This window comes from Giraffa tippelskirchi, chromosome 14, assembly GCF_054371585.1.
Source record: "Giraffa tippelskirchi isolate mGirTip1 chromosome 14, T2T-mGirTip1v1.2.pri, whole genome shotgun sequence".
NCBI classification, from domain to species: Eukaryota; Metazoa; Chordata; class Mammalia; order Artiodactyla; family Giraffidae; genus Giraffa; species Giraffa tippelskirchi.
In genome coordinates this window covers 54421769-54448437 of record NC_137288.1, presented here as the reverse complement: position 1 = coordinate 54448437, position 26669 = coordinate 54421769, and the positions used below count along the sequence as shown (strand labels likewise).

Sequence of the window (26669 nt, the reverse complement as noted above, 5' to 3'; positions counted from 1 at the left end):
TTTCTGCCACATAGAGATGAGGGCATGCTGATTAGTGTAGACAGCCATGGAAAATTCTGTGGACTTCTCATGTAAGGGCATGTTGACATACTTCATTCCATCTAGGTTTCCTTGGTCAGGCTGCTGTCAGAGATGTATCAGAATGGGAGTTCCACCTCATTCAGACTCACTGGGAATTCTGGTCTTGTGTGTTCATCTCAGGACCTTCTCTGTTGGGCTCCTGAAGATACAGGAAGACCTAGGATGGAGCTGATGCCTCTGGGAACTTAAAATGTTGTTGGGGGGAGGGTGACCTGTGACCGAACCATCCAGACATAGTGGGTGCACGCAGAGGTCTGCACAGGCCCCCTGGGAGCACAGCCCAGGAGGTGACCCCCTTCACCATCAGACGCTCAGGAGATGGCTTCCTGAGGATGGCACTTGAGCCAGTCAATATGGAAACGCAGGACACCGTGGGTTTTGGTACAAAGGTGGTGAGAGAATAGGGAAAGAAGCAGCAGTGGGAGGGTCTGCCGGCAGGTGGTTGCACCTGGACTCTGAGTGTGGGCAGAAGTGGTGGGTGGAAGGGCAGGAACAGCAGGGCATGTGATCCCCATGGCCCTCAGAACCCTCTTATTGCCACACCTGTGTCCAGCATTGGAGGAAAATGAACATCCTACGGGGATGGACAGGAGCTGAAGACCTGCTGTGGGGGGTTAGGTGCTCTTGATGAAGGGCTTTGGGGGAAGGGAGGAAGTATGGAGTGATTAGGGGATTCAGAGAGGCCCAGAGCAGGGACCAGCAGCCTCATCCATTGCAGGAGGCACCAGGGTGTCCACCTGGCCTCTTCTCTACATCTGTTGAGCTTATAGACTCCTCCAGCACCAGCTCCGTGCACTTATTAATTTGCAGAGAAAAGAGACACCTCCATTGTCTAGAGTCAGAAAAATATGTTTAGAATCAACGGAACAAAGACCAAGTGTATTGCTTGGGAGAGGATACTGCCAAGCAAGCAGATTGGCCGGGAGCTGTAGTCACCTGGGCTCTGCCAGCGATCAGGGCTGAAGGTGACCCTGAGCAGGACATGGGCAAGTTCCCGACAAGCCACAGCAGGACTGGCCACTCATTTCTATCCAGAACATACAAGACTTATGCCATCCCATATAAATACTTTGAGGACTGGTGTGTAGTTTTGAATTAAAATCCTATTTCTCTTAAATATGACATTTTCAGCTCCTTTACCTTTTCCCATTAAAAAGACTTTGAATTATTTATTTGCCTCATTTTAAAAATTGCAACACAGTTTGGTTAGAGGAACAGGCCTCCATTCTCACCACTTAATAGTGTTTTCATATCAGTTACTTCCTTCAGAATAGTTACTGGCAAATTTGCAAATTGGTCTTGTTGTTTGATTATTTATAATAACTTCCTTGTCCTCCTATTTCTTTTTTCCACTTACCAGTCTCACTAATCTGTTATTAAGACTTCCACATTGAATTTTCTTATTGCTAGAATAAGCAAGGTGAAGTTTTTAAAGGTTATCTTCACATCAACTTTTATAATATTTCTCCTTTTTGACATATCAATTTTCAGGAACCTGTGTATATCATAATAAATATTATTTCTTGTATGTCACATTAATTCAGTTCAGTGAACAAGTGTTTATCCATCTCTCACTCTGTGTCAGGACATCGTCCTGGGTGCTGGGGATGCAGGGGGATGGTTTATAGTCTCTGTCCTGAGTGGCTTACAGGTTTCAGATCACCACCCTCACCACCAGGGTTTTCACTGTAGGAGGTTCACCTTCCCTTCTCCCCTCCCCTCTTCCTTCCTTCCTTCTTTCCTTCCCAAAGCAGGATTTTTGTGTGGCAGTAAGCATTCCAATTCAAGTCTGTTTAAAAAAAAATTTTTTTTTTTTAACACATTGTGGGTTGGACCCTCAGGCTGTGAATGGTGTGGTCTGGCAGGTGGAGCAGGTTCTGGGCTCACCTGGAGGTGAGGTCACCCGGGATTACCTGGAGCCTCCGTGGAGGCTACAGAACAGAGGCAGTGACGACTTTTAAGGTGACTCTTGACAGACACTGACACCTCTGATTCCCAACAAGCTACAGATTGGTTCAATCCACTGTGTTTCTACATTCCTGCATCCTGGCTTGTGTTTGATGTTATTTGCTGGGGCCAAATAGTGCTTTTTCCTATGAAATGGCCCAATTATTGTTGTCTGGAGGAGGCTTCCAGAAGATGCGTTTTGGGGGCTCCAGGATGTGTTTTGAAAGAAAAAGAGTAAGAAGAAGAAGGCTGGAGATTGCTTTCCTTTCCAGGTTGTACTTCTGGTCAGTCTGCTTCAAAAATTAACAGGTTCCAGCTGAAGCTAAAAAAATACAACAACAAACTTTAGTTCTTTATCTGCGTGGAGGGTAAAAAGAGTTATTTACTCTTTAGGATTCATTTGTGCCAATGGAGGGTGGATCAGCTTAGAAATGCAGAATCACCTCTGCATGGTGCCCTTTTCTGTAGAAGGTGATCAGCACCTGTGGTCTCCATCCCCCTTCCTTTGGCTCCTGGTTACCTGTTCACGTGAAACTTTAATCCTTACTAATGAGGGAGGTGGATGTTATTTGGTTGTGGGCCATGGTGTGATTTACGCCAGATAGTTGAAGTTTGATTTTGAGAGGTTCATCCCCATTTAGGGGCTTCCCAGGTGGAACTAGAGATAAAGAATCTGTTTGCTAATGCAGGAGATGCAAGTTTTATCTTTGGATCGGGAAGATCCTCTGGAGTAGGGAATGGTAACTCACTCCAGTATTCTTGCTAGGTAATCCCATGGACAGAGGAGCCTGGTGGCCTACAGTCCATGGGGTTGCAGAGAGTTGGACATGACTGAACGCAATCTCCATTTTTAACTGAAGAAGAAATGGAATAAAATGCTGGAGGTCCTGAGGGTGAATTTGATTTAAAGAAGTCAACTGGAAGCCTTTTGCTCCCAGCCATTTGTCTCCAACCCCAAGTGGAAGTCGAACTTTGCCCCTAGATCATGCCCGGTTAGTGCAAAACCCACCTAGGAGTCATGTCCAGAAGAGAAGTGGCCCCTGGACAGCTTAGGAGGTCTGCAAAATCCTTTCAACTCATCCTACCTAGATTTAAGTACTGCTGATTCAACTGGCCTCTAGTAGCTTTAAAAGATTATTCCTGGCATATATCTTTCTATGGGACAGGAAGTTGTTGCTCAGTTTTATCCGACTGCTTGTTACCCCATGGACTGTAGCCCACCAGGCTCCTCTGTCCATGGAATTCCCCAGGCAAGAGTACTGGAGTGGGTAGCCATTTCCTCCTCCAGGGGATCTTCCTGACCCAGGGATCAAACATGCATCTCCTGCATTGGCAGGCTGATTCTTTACCACTGATCCACCAAGGAAGCCATGAGATGGGAAGTTGAGGCTTAGATGTTGGTGGATTTGTCCAATGCATGTCTATTCGGGTTCACATTTTGACTTCCTCTTAGTTGCCACCAAATAGGGGTCAGGTTGTGAGAGTCAATGTTTAAAGATGGACACTGAAAGCACATTTCCCCACTTTCTTTGTGTGGTATGTATGGTTAATAAATGTCTTTCCATCCCCCAAAACTGACCAAAGCCTTATAGAACCTCTTGCGGTGATGTAGAATTTGCATTAAATCCATCTGTAAGAAGGAAATGGTTAAGAATTGGACTTTAACTTCATATACTTTTTTCTTCCAAGAGAAGCTCCCTAGAGTGTAACTTCATCATGACAGAAAAGATTCATGATTCAAGAAGCTCTCTTGTTTCTTGCCTCTTCTTGGATGCCTAAGTGGAAATTATTACCCAGATACTGTTTTTCCAACAGATCTCTTTGTCTCATCCCTTTTGAATATTCTTCTTTGTAGCCATGTCATTATGTGAGCCAGACTGAGCATTGCACAGTCATCTGTTTGGTGAAAGCCATTGAACATTTACACCACTTGTCAGACACGACAGCTTTTCTCAGATATCTCTGTCTCCAAGCGTAAGAGAAGTCCAGCCTTTCATTCCTTCATTCATCCTGCACCATTGTCACATGATTGTCATGTGAGAGGTACTCTGCTGGGCTCCCAAAGTCACAGCTGACACACAGTCCTGCTCTTAAGGGGCTTACAGTCCATTCAAAAGGGTGATGAGTTTACAGGGTGAAATACTTCAAGGTCACATGAAGCCAGGTCATAAATGTGATGGATATTCAGAAACACAAGCAATTTCATTTCCTTATATTTAGTTAAAGAACCCGCCTGCCAATGCAGGAGATGTAAGATACCCAGGTTTAATCCCTGGGTTGGAAAGATCCCCAGCAGGAGGGCATGGAAACCCATTCCGGTATTCTTGCCTGGAGAATCCTATGGATAGAGGAGCTTGGCAGCTATGGTTAATGGGGTCACAAAGAGTTGGACATGACTGAAGCGACTTAGCATGCATGCAGTTTGATTTTATAATGCAAAGTGTACAGATACCTGTTATGAGAAAAATTAATGTTATTATTTAAAAGGTAACTATTCTCCCTCTTTCAACCCTTTCTCCCAGAGGTTAATGGTTTGATGTTCTTCCAGATGTTTTCTGTGTATATAGAGGGCTGGGGAGTGGAGGAGGTAAGACTCAGCCTGACTGGGATTAAATCCCAGTTCACCTTGACCTTGGGCAAGCTGCATATCCTTTATGAACCTTAGTTTCTTGAAAATGGGAGACCTTAAAAATATTAATATCAACCTCATAGGCCTGTCATGTTGTACACAGTTGTCTAAGCCAGGTTTTGACCCCTCGTTTTGTGCACATCTTTTAGTGTTAACTCCTATGAGCAACAACCATTCTTTGTAGTGCAGAGTTCCCAGTGTGGCAGTCTTACTGAATTGTCTCCTTATTGCTAGAAAGGTGTGCTTTTTTATTCAGGGGAGATTACATTTTATTGGATGACGGGGGCATTATCTGGGAGGAGACAGATGTTTGGGCGAGTTTGAAATATGCTTCGGAATTTGGGACCCACGGTTATTCAGAGGGCATTACAGGTTTGCAAAGAAAGAGGCAGGGATCTATTTACTCTTACAGTAAATATTTACTGACTGCTTACTATGTTTAGAAATGGGAATAGAAACTGGAAATAGAGTAGTGAACAGGAGGGAGTCTGTATTCTGATGTGGCCAAGAGCCTGGTGGTGTGTATTTGGTGAATGGCTAATGGGGGTGGGGTGGGTTGGGTAGAAGGGGGCACGTCTAAGGACATGCATTGTTGTGTGAGCTGTTCCTGGGCACAGGCCAAGGGTGGAAGGTTTTGCAACCACCCATCACTGTGGAAATGGCCCCAGTGACCTAGTGATGACATTTGTGGAGGTAACTCAGCCTGGACAGAATCTTGATAGGAAGCATCTAGCTGAGCCTCAGTGGTCTCAAGACTCACACCTGCTTTGTGGAGTTAGACTGGGATGCCCAAACAGTCTCACTCTGAGGACTTTGGGGAAAGTTCTGACAATTATGGGTCATCTAGCAAATCCAGGGCATAGCCATGGGTCAGGAAAGGTCATCTATACTAGGAAATCTAAGAGATCCAAAACTTGGTCATTTAGTGACCAAAAATCAAACGCTCTCTCATGTCAGGGTCATGAGCTGATTAAAGCTTGTATCATAAACCTAAACATGTTCCTGGAATGATCAATTTCCCCAATAGAGCATCTCACCAGTGATCTTAAACTCCCTTAATTTTATGAGGCAAGAGGATGTGGTGGGTGCTGAAAAGAACGGTAGTAAGAGAGAGCAGGGGCTTCCCAGGAGGCTCAGTAGGTAAAGACTCTGCCTGTGATGCAGGAGATGCAGGAGACGTGGGTTTGATCCCTGGGTCGGGAAGATCCCGTCAAGGAGGAAATGGCAACCCTCTCCAGTCTTCTTGTCTGGGAAATCCCATGGACAGAGGAACCTGGCTGGCTACAGTCCATGGGGTCCAAAGAGTTGGATATGACTGAAGGGACTTAGCATGCGTGCCCAAGAGAGAACAGAAGGCAGAGGCAGCTGGGGATGGGATGAGGCTGGGGGCAGGGCCTGAGTGTCCTGTGGTTTGTCTACCACAAGGAGTGTGTGGTGCTCACCCCATCCTCAGTTATGTGGACTTTGAGTGAGACTGGCATTTGGAGTGATGAGAAAAGGACTGAGTGCAAAATCAAAGTCTCTGAGTCCGAGTTAGACCCAAGCAGGAGATCTGGTGGAGAAGCTGATTTTGAGGCATGAGTCTAGTTCCTCACTGTGTCGGACGTTGTTCTGGGAGCAAGTGTTTCGCACTGTGGTCAGTGGCTGTTCCTTATTACTGTGGTATCAGAAGCATAAAGCCCAGACATAGTCGAGGGCTGAATTCATGCCATAAAAGGTGTGTCTACTTCTCCGGCACCAGAAATATTTGAAGGCAATAGCGATGGCTCCATATATGTCAGGGAAGAGGGTGTTCCCAAGAAGAAGCAGGCAGAATGTCAAAGTAAATTTATCAACATAAAAACAGTCCTTTTTAATCATTTTTCAGTCATATTAGTTGTTAAAGGAGAGACCAAGTCGGGCAACACCATGTACTGAGGGTGGAAGAAACAGGACTTCACGTCGGCAGCTGAACCGACTTCTTTTCATGCTAATGCACACAGCAGTCCGGGGAGGATGCTGCCAAGAATAATATAGAATATTCTGAAGCCTACAGTGAAAGCTTGCAAAAAAAAAATCTCATTTTACTGAGTTCTTGAAAGAAGGAAACTGTGGCAGGCAGTAAATTAATCCTGTTATTAAAAGCGGTGCTGCCTACATGAAGCCTACACACACACACACATACATACTCATCTATTCTCCAGCCCTCATGTCTCCTCTATAGCTGTCTCAGATCACTCAGGGGCCAGCATGTGGGAGGCCTTTGAACACTGGGGGAGAGAATGGAATTCCAGCTGATTTCTCTTATTTCTAAAATGAAAATGCCACTTAGTCTCCACTTACAATGGAGTCCAGTAAGCCAGTCCCTATTTATTTCAGGTTGAATGGCATGAACTTCCTAATAGCTGACTACTTTTGGTATATGAAGCCATCAAGTTCAGTGGTTCATCCTAATAGTTTAGACGTACTGATTAATGGAGGGTGAGCTTTCCAAATTTGAAATCTTGCCGGATCTTATAGATGGTAAAGTTGTAAATCAAACTTAGTATTAAAAATCTAAGTAACTAGAAATCCAGCAAGAAACACTGCCATATTATTAGGGTTCTAAGCACCTCTCTTAGGTTTTTCAAAGGACCAGTGATATAAAAATCCAACTACTATGAACTGGTAGTCTAGTAGAATTTGTATAAATTAGGAAGATAAGTTACCTTTTGAGAAAATTACAGAAAAGTAGTATTGATTAAAAATGAGACAGAATTAATGAAATTAATTTAAGAATTAAAAACTGGAATTTAAAAGTTAGTATAAAATTAAACATGACTCATTATCAGCTCTCTTTAAAAATTTTTCTGAGGAAAATAAGCTTTAAATTTTTAAAGATGAATAGATTTAATCTTTATAGATTAAATAGATACAATCTTTATAGACTAAAGCTTAATTGTAATTAATATTGAAAAAAACTAAAAGATTAATCCGCATTCTGCTAGTAATAGACTAGTAGAGGAAGAGAGAGAAGGCGATGGCACCCCACTCCAGTACTCTTGCCTGGAAAATCTCACGGACGGAGGAGCCTGGTAGGCTGCAGTCCATGGGGTCGCAAAGAGTCGGACACGACTGAGCGACTTCACTTTCACTTTTCACTTTCATGCGTTGGAGAAGGAAATGGCAACCCACTCCAGTGTTCTTGCCTGGAGAATCCCAGGGGCGAAGAAGCCTGGTGGGCTGCCGTCTATGGGGTCGCACAGAGTCGGACACGACTGACGCAACTTAGCATAGCATAGCATAGAGAGGTATAGTAGTCTAGTTATAAATTGTTGCATTACCTAAAAGTGAGTTGACTTAGGTAAAAGGTACCTTCCTCACATGAGAATGAATGTTACGTGAAGGATGAAGAGTGATTTCTAAAGAAATCAGTACATACCAAGACACAGACCTCAGTGACTCTGGATGTCCCCATCTACAACACTAACTCTCCTCGTCAAGAGATTATGGTGGGTGAGTAAAGAAACAGTTTCAATGCTGCACGTTTTCTCTGCACTTACTTACCCAGCCTAATTTCTTATTCATCACAATAGTAGGAGAGCAGGTTCTATTTTGAGGAATTGTAGGAACTGTGGATTTAATTGCAGGACTCTTCAGACTCAATGAAACAGATCTATTTCTGAGTGTTCAGAAAGCTTAAGGAATTATGTATTGGTATAAAAGCTTTATTACTCATTGCAGTCATGAGAGACCATCCATGCTGTTACTCTCAGGATCAAGTTGCCTGGTCAAGCTTGAGCATAGGATTCGCATTTTAAATGCAACAGCTTTCTATGGGTAAACTTGTAAACTGGTGACTAGTATATGAAATGGTATTATTAAAGGAGGGAAAAGTTAGCATTGTATATTCTTATTTTAAAATTTGTTTTCTGCAAACTGTACAACCAGGGTTAAGTTTAGAGAACTCAGTTAAAATTTAATACTGTTAGTAATATTCAATCAGGTATATATTAAATTAATTAAAATAGAAGAGAGTATCCTACTGGTTTAAAATTAAAAAGGAAACAAATTTTTAAACTCACTTGGCTAAAAAAAAAAATCACACTAAGATTTTCGTGGCCATCTGGTTCAACTCATATTTTACAGATTGTTTCCCAGGCTGTATGGGAAATAAGTAGAAAACTCAGTTCAAAAGCTTTTATCCTTTACAAATAAGATGCTTTCACCTTAGTTTTCCTTAGATCCCTTAAAATTTTTAGTAAACAGAGTAGTGTTTATGCTGTTGCTGCTAAGTCGCTTCAGTCGTGTCCGACTCTGTGCGACCCCATAGATGGCAGCCCCCCAGGCTCCCCCGTCCCTGGGATTCTCCAGGCAAGAACAATGGAGTGGGTTGTCATTTCCTTCTCCAGTGCATGAAAGTGAAAAGTGAAAGTGAAGTCGCTCAGTTATGTCCGACTCTTCACGACCCCATGGACTACAGCCTACCAGGCTCCTCCGTCCATGGGATTTTCCAGGCAAGAGTACTGGAGTGGGTTGCCATTGCCTTCTCCGAGTGTTTATGATTTTCTGCTAATACAATTTGGTTTTATTCTCTGTAATAGTCCTGTTTTCCTTGAAGCTTTACTCTAAAATTACATTCTTCTAACTATGAAATTAATATCCAGTGTTATAATGAAATTAATTATATTTATATTAATTATATAATATATAATATATTATATATACAACACTGGATATTAATTAATATTAATAGTAATTAATAGTATTATATATTATATATTATTATATATTATGTATTATATATTTACATTATTTATTATAATATGATATATATTATATATTGTATTATATATTATATATTATTATATATTATATATAATATATGTATTATATAATATATTATTAATAAATATTAATATTAATAATAAATATATAATATTGTGTTAATTATAATGAAATTAATATCCAGTATTTAACTTTTTCCCAGCTTCATTGGGATACAATTGACATATAACATTGTGTCAGTTTATGTATTGATCTGATACATTTACATATTGCAAAATGATTACTTCTACAGGTTAGCTAGCACCTTCACCACATAATTACGATTTCTTTTATGTGATGAGGAATTTCTGTTTCTTACAGTATCTGAAACATATGACTAATGGACTCAATGTTGACTGACAGACTTCTGAGAACAAAGTCAGCTTTCATACATCTCTGGATAAAAAAGTAGTGTTAAAATATAGGGACTGCCTGTACATGTGTTTTCTTACTTGATGAATACTTCTGTTCCCCTCTGTGTCCAGCACGTGTGAACTCGGTGGTGGCGCCGTGCGGAGCACAGGGCAGGCGCCGCGTGGTAAGAGTGTGTGGTCAGATGTCCACCTTCTGAACTGTAGAGGAAGGGACTCCCTGGTGTCCTCCTTCTAGAAGAACTAATTTCTGCAACTTTCTGAAGGAAGCACTTGGAACAAGACCTCTACTGGATGTGGAGGTGGGAGATACAGGAAGAGGGAAGAGAGTGATCTTGTCCTGCCTGTCAGCTGTCCTAAAGCATCACCACGTGACATTTATAGGTTTCACCAGATGTAAAACACAGGAGTATGTCCTGGGGGAAAGAATTTTACACAAACAGACAATGAATAAGGTGACTTGGCAGTCTTTCCTGTCTCTCATTTCTTTGATGGTTTTGCTTCCTTAGGAAAAATCTGCAATTGTTGGGCTTTTTTTCTGCTGCATTGTAAATACTTTGCAGCTGTTTCTCTTGTCTTTACTGTTTTCTATAAAATCACCATGGTTTTGAGAGGACATCCTTTTAAAAGCCATCGATGGCTTCAGAGGGCAGAAGGAAAATTATTGAAAGTGTAAACACAAAAAGAAGTTCTAGAATCACTGACCTGACAGCCCTGTTTTGTTTCTTGGTAGTGAAGTTGCTTATTCTGAATAATGTGTATCTACTGGTCTGGCAACTTAAAATAAACAAAGCATTTTGAGGCTGTTAAGGAGTATTTAGAATGTACTTAGTTGAGATGGAGGTTCTAAACATTTAAGCTCAGTCATCTTGCAGGCGATTCATGGTGGGGGCCTCTTTGGCCTTGCTGAAGGATGTGGAGGAAGAGAGGACACATTTTTGCTAAAAATTCAGCTCTGAGGGCACTTGTTTTTAGTAACATAGTCTGAGATTATTACCTTCAGTTATTGTGGAAGTTAGAGTGTGCATAAATCTCTTTGTGATCATATAATACATTGTAAACTAGTACACGTGCATTGCAACACAAGTATTTTTTATAAATGTTATGTGGCCATCTTAAAAATTTCACATTTGCAAGAGATTTTCTCCCTTTCTATACTGATTAAACTCTAAGTTGTCAAAGTCACATCTATGTTTTCTCCTACTTACTGTTTATCTGTTTTCACCTTTAGAAAATGGAATTTGTTAATGGGACCAGTCCAGTTGTCTACAGTTCAAATGACTGTACTAATGTTGATAATGCTCTTTACTTGATAACTTGTTATCATGCAGTTTCTAATTGTGAGCTCTCTAAGCCTGGCAAGGTCTTTTTTGGGGAAAATTCCTGTTGTCATTCTTTGAGGGAAATTTCCATTTAATTTTGGATAGTTGAAACCAGGTAGAAATAGTGGGAAAGAGTGCATTCTTAGCTAGAGTGAAGAATTTTTTTCCCCTAGAACACCTTGACCTGTGTTGTAAAGACTTGTAGTGTCCACAGTAAATCCCTGAGGCAGAGGACAGGGGTCCAGGTGCCTGAAGGGCCCGTGAGAAGTGTGGGTACTAGCATCTGATAGCTTTTTACAAAGGCAGGGGGTGTGCTCTGTGATTCCAAGTCGTGGACCATGACCACATTACAGTGGGTAAGGGAGCGTTGCTGTTTGCCTTCTGAGGCTTTTCTAGCTCAAGTGTGCCTTGCTGACAAGTTCAAAGGTGTATTTTGCCCGTAGGCTCAGGTGACTCCTGGGTGGCAACTTCACACATAAACTAAAGCAGAAAATTCAGCAATTAGGCCACTGTCATCAATAAAACTGGATAATTTCAGACAAATATAAATGAAGGTGGATTTTCAGAAGTGGCTTGATTTTTTTTATTTTAATGAAAGTTTGGGTATATTAGTCATCTGTTGCTGCATACAAATTACCCAAACATTTAGCAGCTTAAAGCAACAAACCCTGCTGCAGAGTTTCTGGGAGTGGGGAATCCGGGAAAGTTCAGCAGGCGCCTCCGGTTCAGGCTCTCTTGGGCTGCAGTCAAGGTTGATCAGGGCAGTCAAGGTCAGTGAGGGTGCAGCCTGTGAGGCCCTCTTCCAGGCTCACCCATCTCCTCCTTTGCTGGTGCAGGCTGGCTGCTGGCTGGAGACCTCGGCTCCTTCCTTTGGGGCCTCTCTTTGGGACAACTTGCAACTCAGTGGCTGGCTCCCCTCAGGGACCAGGGTTGCCCAGGATAGAAGCCCCCAAGAGGGACCCTGGTACTTTCACTGTCTCTGGTCACTCGGAGCCCCAGGTCCAGCCCACTCATGGGAGCAGGGGGTCACATATGTATGGATGTAAGAGTTGGACCATAAAGAAAGCTGAGCGTCAAAGAATTGATGCTTTTGAACTGTGGTGTTAGAGAAGACTCTTGAGAGTCCCTTGGTGACTGCAAGGAGGTCAAACCAGTCAATCCTAAAGGAAATCAGTCCTGAATATTTATTGGAAGGAACTGATGCTGAAGCTCCAATACTTTGGCCACCTGATGTGAAGAACTGATTCGCTGGAAAAGACCCTGATGCTGGCAAAGATTGAAAGCAGGAGGAGAAGGGGACAACAGAGGGTAAGATTGTTGGATGGCATCACCGACTCCATGGACATGAGTTTGATCAAACTCCGGGAGTTGGTGATGGACAGGGAAGACTGGTGTGCTGCAGTCCATGGAGTTATAGAGTTGGACACGACTGAGCAACTGAACTGACTACCCTCCTTGGGTCGTCCCTGCCTCTCCTTAAGTGTTTGGGACTTTGTGATAAATAATGGGACCTAAAGGCTCTGCCCTGAGAACCCAGGAGTGGGCTCATTTCTCCCTCTTCTGCTGCTGCTGCTGCTAAGTCGCTTCAGTCGTGTCCGACTCTGTGCGACCCCATAGACAGCAGCCCAACAGGCTCCGCCATCCCTGGGATTCTCCAGGCAAGAACAGTGGAGTGGGCCGCCATTTCTTTCTCCAATGCATGAAAGTGAAAGTGAAGTCGCTCAGTCGTGTCCGACTCTTAGCTAACCCATGGACTGCAGCCTACCAGGCTTCTCCGTCCATGGGATTTCCCAGGCAAGAGTACTGGAGTGGGGTGCCATTGCCTTCTCCTTCTCCCTCTTCAGAGTTAGTGTTTGGGAATGTCCTCAGCGTACGCATTTCCAGTGTAAACAATTTGATACCTTACAGAACAAGGTTATATAAAACCAAAACAGTGACAAGCATCCTGTGGAAGGAAGGTTCTGGCCCCCTGAGCTCCTGATGGTTTCCTGGGGACGAGTCAGACAGGTGAGGATGTGGAGTGGAGGCTTCCAGACTTCCTGATGGAGACGCAGAAGCAGGACGAGCTCACAGGCTCCAACCTCAGCCCGGCTGTGCTTCCTACTCCTGCTGCTTTGTCATGTGTAGAGAGAATAAAAACAGGATCTGTGCAAGGAGGGTGGTGAGAGTGAGAGGTAATGCACAGAGAAGGCTTGACGCGGGGCACTGCTGGTGTGCGCTGACACTTACGTGAACTCATGTATCCTGGGCATGTGTCTCCAGAGTAATCTGCCTGAAATGTCTTCTTATCCATGTGGACAGGGACTAGTGATGTCAGCTCCGCATTCTCTCTGATGAACGTTCATCCCCATACTTCTCCATCCTGTGAATCTGTTCAAAGGACCAGCGAGTGAGTGGGTCCCTGAGCCTGGGGGCCTGGCCTTGTCAGACAGGGTTCCTGAGATAACTGGGATCGAGCCTGGCCGCAGAGGCTTTGACAAAGACTTTCTTCTCTCGTTTTTCCCTTCAGTCTCACCTCTCCTTCCACCCACAGCCACCCCTGAACACCTTACGTGCTCACAGCCCATCGCCCTGCGTCTCTGCAGCACTTTTCATCTGTGACACATTTCATGCCTCCATCCAGGGGTGCTGGTGCTGCCTCCTGGTTAGGTGATGGGAACATTGTCATTCCCCCATTCTTACCATGCTCCGCGTGATGATGGGCACAGATGGATGTGGCTGTGTTTTCTTCCTAATGGAAGACACGCTGGGGTCGCATGGCTGCCAGATGCTGCGATGCCTGAGGCCACCATCACCATGACTAACTCCTTCTTCTCTCCCCGCAGCCTGCGCCTTCCGGTACAACGGGCTCTCCTTTGTCTACCTCATCTACCTCCTGCTCATCCCCCTGTTCTCGGAACCGACTAAAGCCACCATGCAAGGTAAGAGCCCCTCGCTCTCTGGTCCAGGGCAGAGCACATCTGGGGGTCCCCAGGGTGTTGTTATCAGAAAGGAGAGATGCCGGTCCGGTGGGGAGCTGGGGCGCTTGGTGGTGACGCGTTTCTGTCACTCGCAGTTGTTTTTCCTGCACATGTTCCCCAGCCTGCGTTTGTAGGTTTGCAGAGGGTCTGGAAGGTTCTGGAACTCAATGTGTGGTCATGAAAATGAAGTGGATCTGCAGGTTCTCTGTGCTGGGAGTAGGCAGTGGGAAGTGAAGCTAGGACATGAGCAGGAGGCCTGGGGAGGAAGCCGGTGGTCGTGGCTTCTTCACAGCTGGGATCTGTCCACGTGTGCCTCAGTCAGGTTCAGAAAGACACAGATTCCAGTGCTAGTTTTTCAAGTGTGTGATTGCAAACCCGTAGCTCCTTCCCCAATGCTCTCCAGGAACCTGAAGGCATAGAGAGAAACAGTGACTCTGTTTCCTGAGGCTCCGATGAGGAAGCTGGTCTGATTTGAAGTTCTTCCACAAAGAGAGAAATTAAACTGCACTGAGTTAATAGAATTAATTGTTTTTTTGAAACGATGCCATTACAAGAAATCAGGAATGTGCTCCACGTCTTAGGTGAGAATGATGGCCCTGTGTTTATAGCAAAGGACAGGAAGTCAGGCTTGACATGGGAATGGCCGTGGCTCCATGGTGCCAGCTCACAGTGCTGACTTCTCAGGAAAAGCAGTAAAGTCCTGGTGTAAACAGAGTAGTAAATCATGACTCTGTCTTTCCTGTTCTCCCCCTACTGTTAAATTGATTGTTCATCCTGATGGTTAGGACTGCAGATGCACTGTTGGTTTTCCTGCCTTAGGAAGAATTTAAGTAATAGCTCTTCTAATTCGCTTAAATCTTAGTACACACAGTGAAGAAGGGCTAGAGAAATGTGAGTCTATACAAATCCTTATCAGACCAAAAATATGTTGTTTACAAGACCCCGCCCACCCTAGCCTCCTTCCTAGAGTCCAACGTAAACAAAGACATTTAAATAGCATAGCTTCTGGCCTCAGAACCAAGATGGTAACACACAGGCAACTCCTACCTCATGGTTGGGAGTTCATGTATTAAAGATAGAAGGTTTCACCTTTAGAATTAAGTGCTTTAGAAATGAGTACCTGTTTATCCTCAGTTAAATGATCTGTTGCTTTTCTGTCAGGGTGTCCCCTTGTTTAATCTGGAACCAGGTCACGGGGTTTCCTTGTCACACTCAGTGATGATGCCTGGCTTTCCTTCTTTCCAAGTGACCCAGCCCCTTTCTGCCCAGGGCCTCGGTCTCTGTGGTGGTAGGTGTGTGTAACGTGGCCCATCATCTCTGCCCGAGCACAGAGTGGGTGACTCGGTCAGAAAACACACAGGTGAAGGATGAGATCAGACACGCAGAGCAGTTTCTGTGTGTGGGAAGAAATGTCTGAATCCCCAGAGTGTCGCAGGTCAGAACACAGACAGCATCGTGTGCACAGGAGTCTGCCTCCCCCCACACACACCCCACCCACCCGGGGCCAAGGGACCAGCAGCTCAGAGGGAGCCCACAGGCATCTTTCCAGCTGGTACCCGGGGGCAGGGCTTGGGGTTGTGTGTCCTGTCCTCGCTTCCTTCCTGTCTTTCAGCGCCAAGGGGCATAGCCGAGACTCACAACCTTATCTATTTGCTGTGTCTGGAATTGCAGAGGGACTGGAGGGAGGGAGGCCCCACATGGTCTTTATGAACTCATAGGACTCACAGTCTGGCAGTTCTGCTTCTGTGATTGGAGGCACCCAGCCCAGGCATTTCTAGCGGGGCTGCGGTCCAGGGTTCAAGTCACATGGTCCAGGAAGATGCCTGTGTGGCATCCACATAGACGGTGGTGAACCTGGTGGACCTGGTGGACCTGGAGGGGTGATGCCATGTGGCTTTGCAGAAGTCTCGAGGTCACACACATTCAGCCTTTCAAGTTACTGTTCACACACATTTCTCACAAACGGGTAGGAAGGTCCAGTGTCATCTGGGAGAGAACTGTAGAGCATCTGCTTTGCCTGCCATTCAGGGCCTCTGCCACATGGATGCACACACGTGCACATATATACACACACACACACACATGCTCCCACACACACATACATACTTGCACACACATGTACACGCCCCCACATGCACACACGCACACATCCCCCCACATATATACACATAGGTGGGTGCGCACAGTCAGGGCTCAGAGGATGGGAACCCTTAGTAAGTCAGTGTGCAAATTGCTTCTCTCTTCTTTCTCCTTGGATTTCTCAGCAAGAGTCAGATGTCAGTGTAGTCTAGGCTCAGGGTGGTCTCAGCAAAGCACCTCTCTCTGGGCTGGGAATCTCCACCCTCCCAACTCTCTTGGCTCCTCCGACATTCTCCTTGTCCCCTCGTCCACTCAGGCCTCCCCAGAGGCTGAGCCAGAGCCCACTTTAGTGCAGTTATTTATGGAGTCCCTCCTTATGCACCACCTTGAAGATGGCGAGGGTTTTGCTCTTTTGTTTGCGACTGTGTTTCCAGGACCGGGGACAGCGCCTGGTGTCTAGCCGTCCATCCATCAATATTTACAGAATGAATGAATGAGTGCATTTGTTTTCAGAGTCTAGAGTTCTTGGCATCTAGGAACCCAGCCCTCGTCCTCTGCTTCCCTCGGCCTCCACAAGAGCAAATGTCGCAGGACACTTGATCACTCACACCTGTCTCTCCTCTGGAGACAGAAGCTCGGGGGTGGGGTAATAGGTCCTGGGAGTTTGCTACTTTAGATTTACTGGGGATCGGGGGATTATGAATAATTGAAGAAATCAGAATGTTGTATGCTTTCCTTACAACGTTAGGGATTTTGTTGAAGCCTGCGATGCTGAAGGAAGGCCAGGAAATCTTCGATTGCTGTTTGCTTAGCAGTGGGCTTTGCATTTAAATTGAGACTTTCACTCCATTAAATAGGAGCTAATATGTAGTTAACTTCAGGTGGCCCAAATATTCCAAGTTAGTGAGATATTAAATTCTTTAACTAGATGTGTATGAAGTTCCCTATGCCTATGCATAGTGCATATCCCCATTGTGGTGGAACAGTTGGTATTTTGTTTGGATGGAACATAAGTGGTAAAATGTATGAGATGTAAAAGTCCGTATACTGTGTATACTCAGCACACACTGACTAATGATAACATGACTGTTATTTTGAAGGATGACGTTATTACTTTGAATGTCAGAGTGAGCTAGATTTAGCAATCTCCATTTCATCAGTTCAGTCAGTTCAGTCACTCAGTCATGTCTGACTCTTCGTGACCCCATGAATTGCAGCACACCAGGCCTCCCTGTCCATCACCAACTCCTGGAGTTTACCCAAACTCATGTCCATCGAGTCAGTGATGCCATCCAGCCATCTCATCCCCTGTCGTCCCCTTCTCCTCCTGCCGCCAATCTTTCCCAGCACCAGGGTCTTTTCCAATGAGTCAACTCTTCACATGATGTGGCCAAAGTATTGGAGTTTCAGCTTCAACATCAGTCCTTCCAGTGAACACCCAGGACTGATCTCCTTTAGGATGGACTGGTTGGATCTCCTTGCAGTCCAAGGGACTCTCAAGAGTCTTCTCCAACACCACAGTTCAAAAGCATCAATTCTTCGGTACTCAGCTTTCTTCACCATCCAACTCTCACATCCATACATGAGTACTGCAAAATCCATAGCCTTGACTAGACAGGACCTTTATTGGCAAAGTAATGTCTCTGCTTTTTAATATGCTATCTAGGTTGGTCATAACTTTCCTTCCAAGGAGTAAGGGTCTTATAATTTCATGGCTGCCATCACCATCTGCAGTGATTTTGGAGCCCCCCAAAATAAAATCTGACACTGTTTCCACTGTTTCCCAATCCATTTCCCATGAAGTGATGGGACCAGATGCCATGATCTTAGTTTTCTGAATGTTGAGCTTTAAGCCAACCTTTTCACTCTCCTCTTTCACTTTCATCAAGAGGCTTTTTCGTTCCTCTTCACTTTCTGCCATAAGGGTGGTGCCATCTGCATATCTGAGGTTATTGATATTTCTCCCAGCAATCTTGATTCCAGCTTGTGCTTCTTCCAGCCCAGCATTTCTTATGATGTACTCTGCATAGAAGTTAAATAAGCAGGGTGACAATATACAGCCTTGACGTACTCCTTTTCCTATTTGGAACCAGTCTGTTGTTCCATGTCCAGTTCTAACTGTTGCTTCCTGACCTGCATACAGGTTTCTCAAGAGGCAGGTCAGGTGGTCTGGTATTCCCATCTCTTTCAGAGTTTTCCACAGTTTATTGTGATCCACACAGTCAAAGGCTTTGGCATAGTCAATAAAGCAGAAATCGATGTTTTTCTGGAACTCTCTTGCTTTTTTGATGATCCAGTGGATGTTGGCAATTTTATCTCGGGTTCCTCTGCCTTTTCTAAAACCAGCTTGAACATCTGGAAGTTCATGGTTCACCTATTGCTGAAGCCTGGCTTGGAGAATTTTGAGCATTACTTTACTAGCGTGTGAGATGAGTGCAATTGTGCAGTCGTTTGAGCATTCTTTGGCATTGTTTTTCTTTGGGATTGGAATGAAAACTGACCTTTTCCAGTCCTGTGGCCACTGCTGAGTTTTCCAAATTTGCTGGCATATTGAGTGCAACACTTTCACAGCATCATCTTTCAGGATTTGAAATATCTCAACTGGAATTCCATCACCTCCACTAGTTTTGTTTGTAGTGATGTTTTCTAAGGCCCACTTGACTTCACATTCCAGGATGTCTGGCTCTAGGTGAGTGATCATACTGTTGTGATTATCTGGGTCATGAAGATCTTTTTTGTACAGTTCTTCTGTGTATTCTTGCCACCTCTTAATATCTTCTGCTTCTGTTAGGTCCATATCATTGCTGTCCTTTATTGAGCCCATCTTTGCATGAAATGTTCCCTTGATATGTCTAATTTTCTTGAAGAGATCTCTAGTCTTTCCCATTCTGTTGTTTTCCTCTATGTTTTTGCGTTGATTGCTGAGGAAGGCTTTCTTATCTCTCCTTGCTATTCTTTGGAACTCTTCATTCAAATAGGAATATCTTTCCTTTTCTCCTTTGCTTTTCGCTTCTCTTCTTTTCACAGCTATTTGTAAGGCCTCCTCAGACAGCCATTTTGCTTTTTGGCATTTCTTTTCCATGGGGATGGTCTTGATCCCTGCCTCCTGTACAATGTCACGAACCTCTGTCCATAGTTCATCAGGCACTCTATCAGATCTAATCCCTTAAATCTATTTGTCACTTCCACTGTATAATCATAAGGGTTTTGATTTAGGTCATACCTGAATGGTCTAGTGGTTTTCCCTACTTTCTTCAATTTAAGTCTGAATTTTGCAATAAGGAACTCATGATCTGAGCCACAGTCAGCTCCCGGTCTTGTTTTTGCTGACTGTATAGAGCTTCTCCATCTTTGGCTGCAAAGAATATAATCAGTCTGATTTCGGTGTTGACCATCTGGTGATGTCCAAGTGTAGAGTCTTCTCTTGTGTTGTTGGAAGAGGGTGTTCGCTGTGACCAGTGCATTCTCTTGGCAAAACTCTATTAGCTTTGCCCTGCTTCATTCTGTATTCCAAGGCCAAATTTGCCTATTACTCCAGGTGTTTCTTGACTTCCTACTCAGATGACCATTATATTTACTACTGTGGGCAGGAATCCCTTAGAAGAAATGGAGTAGCCATCATGGTCAACAAAAGAGTCCGAAATGTAGTACTTGGGTGCAGTCTCAAAAACGACAGAATGATCTCTGTTTGTTTCCAAGGCAAACCATTCAGTATCACTGTAATCCAAGCCTATGCCCCAACCAGTAACGCTGAAGAAGCTGAAGTTGAACGGTTCTTTGAAGACCTACGAGACCTTTGAGAACTAACACCTAAAAAAGATATCCTCAATTTCATAGCTAGTCCTAACCTCAAGATATTTCCTAGTGCTCTTTAAATATCAGCTAAGAATTGTGTGATATCCAGACTTTCTTGTTAACAAGCCCAGAACACACAGGTACTGTGTAGGTGGTCATGCTCTTAACCCCTGTGTTGTCTGACCCGTGCCCAGGACAGAACCTTGTTCTCAGTATTGCAAGCACAGAGGGAAGCCTAATCACTGAATAAATACTTGTTGGCTGATAGATTACCAGGCTCTTGTTACAAGGGTCTGGAGAGACGATATGGGTTTGTTGAGAGGAGATCTTTTAATTTGCTTCAGTGCAGATTGATGACATGTGGATATTATATAGAAAATACATCTTATTGAGTGTGATTGTTTATTTCTTTCAACAAATGTTAATTGAAACACTGCCCTTCACAAAACACTGTGTTTGGGTTTGTGGAAAATAAAAACGAGAAGAAAGCATGGTTCTTCACTGTCATGGTCTCCCACGCATGCTGGCTCTTGTGTGTTTCATTGAAGGGTAGCTCTGTCAAAGAAGCTGTCTTTGGAAGCCATGGACTTATTTCAGTGATGCTGTCATTTCTTTAAACCAATCTCAGGTTAATCCTCTGCAGTCTCCTCTGGACTTTGCCTTAAGTAGCTTCAATGGTGGGCTTCCCAGGTGGCTCAGTAGTAAAGAATCTGCCTGCCAATGCAGGAGACATGGGTTCAATCCCTGGGTTGGGAAACTCCCCTGGAGGAGAGCATGGCAACCCACTCCAGTATTCTTGCCTGGGAAATCCCACAGATTGAGGAGCCTGGCGGGCTACAGCCCATAGGGACACAGAGTTGGACATGACTGAAGTGATTTAGCATGCATGCATGCAGGCTTCATGGTGGCAAGCTACCATCCTTTTAAGGTTGGTCTGATGTGATAGTATTTGGAGTCAACTTTTACGGGGAAAAAACTGATGATTAATTAGTTATGTCAATTTTAGAAAAGAATAAAGACAAAACCCAGAGTATTGAGTATAAAACAGTGTTTGAAGGTCATGCCTCATGATCACTGAGGAGGCTTAAGATTTATTGGGTGATACACATGAGTGACAAAAAATGGAACATCTTTCTGTAATGGGTTCATATGGATGTGTGGATGTATGAGACTAAGACGTTGGGCAGAGTGAGATGGGGGAACCAGAAGGCAGCATCCTGAAGGAGGTACTGATTAGCTCAATCTACCTGAAGTCTTGACCACAGCCATTGGCCGTGCCTACCTGGCCCAGACCAGAGAGTTGGGTGGAGTGTCTTCAGAGGCCTGGGGACTGAGGGTGCTAAGAGCAGGTCAGTTTCCTATGTGTCAGGAGCTGCAGTGAGTGCTCCCTACACACGACCTCATTTAATTAGAGGATGCAAAATGATTGATTGAAATGACAGGAACCCCCCCTCCATTCTGGAATGAAAAAACCCACTGGGTTATAAATCTACTTAACCAGCTAGAAACCTGTATGGTGAGGGGCTGGTGTGACTGCACTCTCCTCCTGCCACCGAGATTGGTGAGACTCAGTCACTTTTAGGACAGTCTAGACCCCTGACCAGTTCCTGTCCCACCTCATCAGCCTTTCCACCCGTCAGGGAGCACTTCCCCCCATAAGGCTGGGACTCACCGTCTGGTTCCAGGCACCTGATCATACTTTCTTAGATTTTGGTTCTGTAGATGTTCAGAGTCCTGAGTCTTTTTCGGTTGGTTTCAACAGAGAGTTTTATTTACATCCTTGCATGCAAGGACAGCTCTTACTTTATCAGTGAAGTGTCTGGGGTCTGGGGTGAGAGCCACAATCTGGTGTGGGATGTGGACTTTGCTGTAAATCGCTTCTGTCTCCTTGCTCAGTCCTGCCAGCATCTTGTCTTAGTTCTCGTGCCCTCCTGCAGGCTGGGGAGGGTAAGAGGGGGTCTTCTCTATTCTTTTTTTTTTTTTGGTGGGGAGAGTCATTTACTTATTGGGGGCTGTTTGAGAAGGAGTTCTCCAAATGTCAAGACTACAATGCTTTTTGGGCAACACTAATCGTTGACCTGCAGCGAAGATATCTTAGAAGCATCATCATCTAATCAGTTCACAGGTGGCATATTGTGTCTCTCTCTCACACACACACGTGCACACACATACACATGCACACACAAACATACTGAAGGACCAGAGACAAGGGTTGTCTATGGTGGATAATTATTTCTAACCACAAAGCTGTTGTTTGGCTCGGGGACCCTCACTCACCAGAAGCCTTCTCTGAGACTGAACGACTCGTAGGTGGGAACAGAGCCCTGGAGGTGAAGGGGAGGGAAGGGCTTTGGGTACCTGGGTGGGTCTTCCTAGGTCTCCCTGTTCGGTCATGGAACCCAGGTCCTCCTGAAGCAGGTGAAGCTCACATGAGGGTCCCGACCTGGCTGAGGCAGTCTGGTCGCCAAAGGAAACCAAAAGGACCAAACTTTCAGGATATGCTCTCCAAATATTTTTCAATGTGGTTTTTGTGAAGAAAATTTTCTCCTTTTGTTAAAGGGGTGGATTTCTAAAGTATCTTTATTTTTCTACATAACTTTTCTGTGCTATTTTGAGAAAGGTAGCAATTTCCCTGCTGTATTTGCCTATGTTTACTATGACTCAAAAGTCATTAAAAAGCTCTTTTTCTCATAATTTGGATCTCTTTCAACATTTGGAAGGAGGATAGTGTTAGAAGGTGGGTGGTCAAAGAGAGGCTTCATTGTGCTTTGAAGACAAAGGTGAGCAATTTAGCAGGTCAGGTTCATTTTCGTAAACTGTTGACAAAGTCGTTCGAAAATAATGGGGAAAAATGTTTTATTCTCTTCAGCTCTGAACAGGATCCTAGTTTAAGAGGAAATTGTAATCATCATAGGATAGTGTGTGTTTGTGTGTAAAGTAATCACCAGAAGGCCTCACCCTCATGTTCTGACCCAGGAAACACTTTACCAGAGTCACTGAAGGCTCCTGAGACAAGAAAAATGATGCTGCATTTGACGATGTGAAGAGGCAGAGCGGTCTGTAACTTGTAAAGCTGTGTTTAGATGTCAGAGAGGAAATAGTAGCAGATATTTTAAACTGCTGGCATCTGGTTTTTGTTAAAAACACTGTTACTCTTTATACCATTAAGCTTATTATTACTGTGGTTTATTATGTCATCATAAAGCAAAAGGCAAGGAAATATTTAATTGAGCAAATTATTTGGGGATAAGTGCTTTATTATCAATATCAGCTCAACCAAACAGAATGCTACCAAAATGATGAGAGGCTTGCTTCTTGAATTTTTTAATACATTAATGGTAAGATTTTTAAGTTATTTTATCTGTTCTTTTTTGGGGGGTGGTTATTTTGAATTTGGCAAAGAGCATTCAGTGACACAGAACTTTCAGGCACACATATAATTCTCACCTCAGGAAACACAGGGTCATATTATTATATGAGTCAGGAGATGTTCTCAGAAGTCCTGAACTTGGTACTTTATTTGGCTGTGATCAACCAAATCTGCAGTGTGACCTCACCTGTGATTAAGGTGCTGTTCATCATGACAAAGTCGGGGGTGGGTGAGGGGCCTGAATTGGATGTCAGTTTGCTGATTCAGGCTGGAAATGACTCTTCTCTTGTTTATTCACTTGACAGACACACACTGGTGCCCCACACCAGCGCTGTCCTGGGCATTTGGACACTAAGAAATAGCACAGGATGTGCATTAACAACACATTCCTGGGCAGCAGGTTCCTTCAGTTCCCAGGGTCCTGGTTTTTCCCCCCATGTTGAGTCCACATGCTGGTCCTGGACAGAACGCTAAGTCATCTGCCGTGGAGTCAAGCTCATGGATACCGTGTCCTGTGCTTGTGCTGAATAAATGGTTAAAGAGCTCAGAGGAGGAGGTCATCCCTTTTACTTGAAAAATGTATTTTCCCTTTGAAAGGGTTCAGCTGATTTGATTTGCTTCTCTGTGTATCTGGAGTCCATTTGCTTCAGTTTTAAAGCTGATTTACTTCACAGTCTGGACGAGACTAATTTTTGATGGATTGACTTGTTAGAGTCTAGGCTTTGCTTTGCATATAACTATTTCTCTTAAACAGACTCACGTATGTTTGCATAGATTCATACAAAAGAACCCTTTCAGATGAAGACTTACATTTAAGTTTCAAGCAGTGCTAATTGCTAATTGGAAGAACCACTAGGTAACGCACGCAGGGCTTGTGTCTGCCAGGCGGCTCCCCCAAGCTTTCTACACCTCATTGAGTCCTCCCAACACCCCATGAAATAGGAATCCATACTATTTATGTTTTACAGAAAAGGAAGCTGAGAAACACACAGAGGTTCATGAATAATTCCTGAAATGAACATTAAAAAAAAATTGATCCAATAAGTGAAAGCTTCTAAAATAAATAATTCAGTTACCAACCCAGGCATTTCCCACATTCTACTGGTTTTATTATAAAATTAATACAGAGTGAAAATAAGTGGAGAGATTTTTGCATATAATCCAGCTGCCTTGTGACAATGTAAGTGGATGGTTATTGTACTGCAAACACCATTTAGGATATTTTCTCAGCATTAAGCAGAGAAGAGGATCCCAAGGATATATTTTTCTGAATGCTTAAAAGTTATTAATTTATCATGTGTTGACTAAAAGACCATTCACATTTCTTTATCTCATTCTATAGATTGTGTTGTATATAGACATCTAAGAGAGGGTCACTAAAGGCGGATCATCTAAGAGCCTCTGACACAGGGTCCTTGCCAAGAGAGTGTGTGAAGCCTGAATTCTGACCCCTGTTTTGCTGACCAAGAAAAAAAATACTCCAGTACAGGATCATGTGCTTCCGGGGGAAGGGGTCCCATGGGGGAGGCGGCAGCAGTGATCCTGCAGGGAAAAGGAGAGAGCACAGAAAAGGCATGTTTTACAGCAACACACCGTCTTCTGAAGATGAGTCCCATTTGTTTACTCGATACAATCCTGTCAACTCCCCTCCTGACCCCCCAGCATCCTTGAGATGAGCCCTGAGTGACCACCAGGCAGCAGTTAGCCTCTAAGTTCCTGCTTCGTCTCCCCAGAGAGACCCGGCCACCCCGAGGCCACAGAGATCCATCACCACTTTATCTCAGTGGAGACGCAGAGGCAAGTGGAGGAAGGGCTAATGGCCAGGCCGGGTCTGGACAGCAGAGCGATGGGCACCATAGCTGCGGGACCAGGTCTTCCCGTCCCAGATGCCGTACCGCTCTGCTTTTCCTCTGCTTCTCAATTACTTGCTTGCAGACTGTGCAATAGGTAAGGATTAATCATCTCTTTGCCGCCAAGCTCATTCGACGGCCAGCTTATTGGAAAGGGGTGATCGTGCATGCTGGCTGTGCTGGCTGCTTATTCATGAAGGTGAGAGTGGAGCAAACACTTGTCCATCAGAGGAGCTGACAGTGTGATGGGGGCTGGTGGGCTGTGTCTGTCTGTAGGTGGCAGGGACTGCTCTGTTGTTCAGCCAGATGCTGCTCATCAAATATTCAGCAGCCAGGGCCTGTCGTGGGCCTGTGCACAAGCCAAAGGGAGCCAGAGGCCAGGCTTCTGGACATGGGGCTGGGCTTGGATTTTTGTTTGGAAATGAGACACTGGCTTGTTGCATTGAAGGAGGGGGTGGGGGGTAGTTACCTGGGGAATTAAACATATTTGTGGTCCAGAATTTTACTGTTGTTTGGTCTCTGTGTGTAACGCTCCAACAAGAGTCTGAATTAACAAGTCTCCTGTATTAATTCTGGGGACCACCTGTCACAGGAAGATAGACCTATGCTGAGTGGGGGGCCAGATGAAGTGTCGATTCATTCATTCATTCATTCAGTCAGTCATCTGACAAATATTGATGAGGCATTTACTCTTATAAATAACATGTTGAGAACTGGCAATACCACAGAGAACAAAAGAAAACATAGCTCCAAAATCCAGAAATTTACTCTCGAGTTGGTAAAACAAAAGGTTGTTTAATTTTTTAGAATAGGTTGATCCTTATCATTGGCATGTTCTGTGTTTGTGAATTCATCTACCTACTAAAATTCATTTGTGACCCCCAAGTGACGCTCACAGTGCTTTCATGGTCATGGTTGGACCCTTGAGGAGTGGCAGGAAATTGGAGCTACCAGCCATGCATGTGCGGCTGAGGAAGGTCAAGACCAGGTCTCCTTTTGGGTTCAGCTCAGACTGTGAACAGGACACTAGTTAGTGCCACACATACCACGTTTTTGTTCTTTGTGTTGGTGATATTGCTGCTTAAAATGTCCTCAAGTGCACTGCACTTCCTGAGCTCAGGAAGGTTGAACATATGAATATACAATCCCACTCCTGGACATATATTTGGAGAAAACTCTAATTCGGAAAGATACATGCACCCCAATGTTCATAGCAGCACTGTTTACAGTAGCCAGGACATGGAAGCAACCATAATGTCCGTTGACAGATGAATGGATAAAGAGGATGTGGTATGTATACATAGTATAATATTACTCAGCCATAAAAAAGAATGAAATAATGGCATTTTCAGCAACATGGATGGACCTAGATATTACCATACTAAGTGAAGTAAGTCAGACAAAGATAAATATCATATGATATCACTTATGTGTAGAATTGAAAGAAATGATACAAATGAACTTATTTATAAAACAAAAA

General features: G+C 44.2%; 1 protein-coding gene across 3 annotated transcripts in view; it reads left to right on the top strand.

Annotated features, from left to right (window-relative positions):
- PIEZO2 (piezo type mechanosensitive ion channel component 2) overlaps window positions 1-26669 on the top strand; it is a 245990-nt gene that overhangs the window by 26505 nt on the left and 192816 nt on the right. For all 3 annotated transcript variants that reach the window (XM_081561679.1, XM_081561678.1, XM_081561677.1), the window contains exon 2: window positions 13961-14056. In XM_081561679.1, the coding sequence (XP_081417805.1) occupies window positions 13961-14056 (96 nt within the window). The remainder of the gene's footprint in view (window positions 1-13960; window positions 14057-26669) is intronic.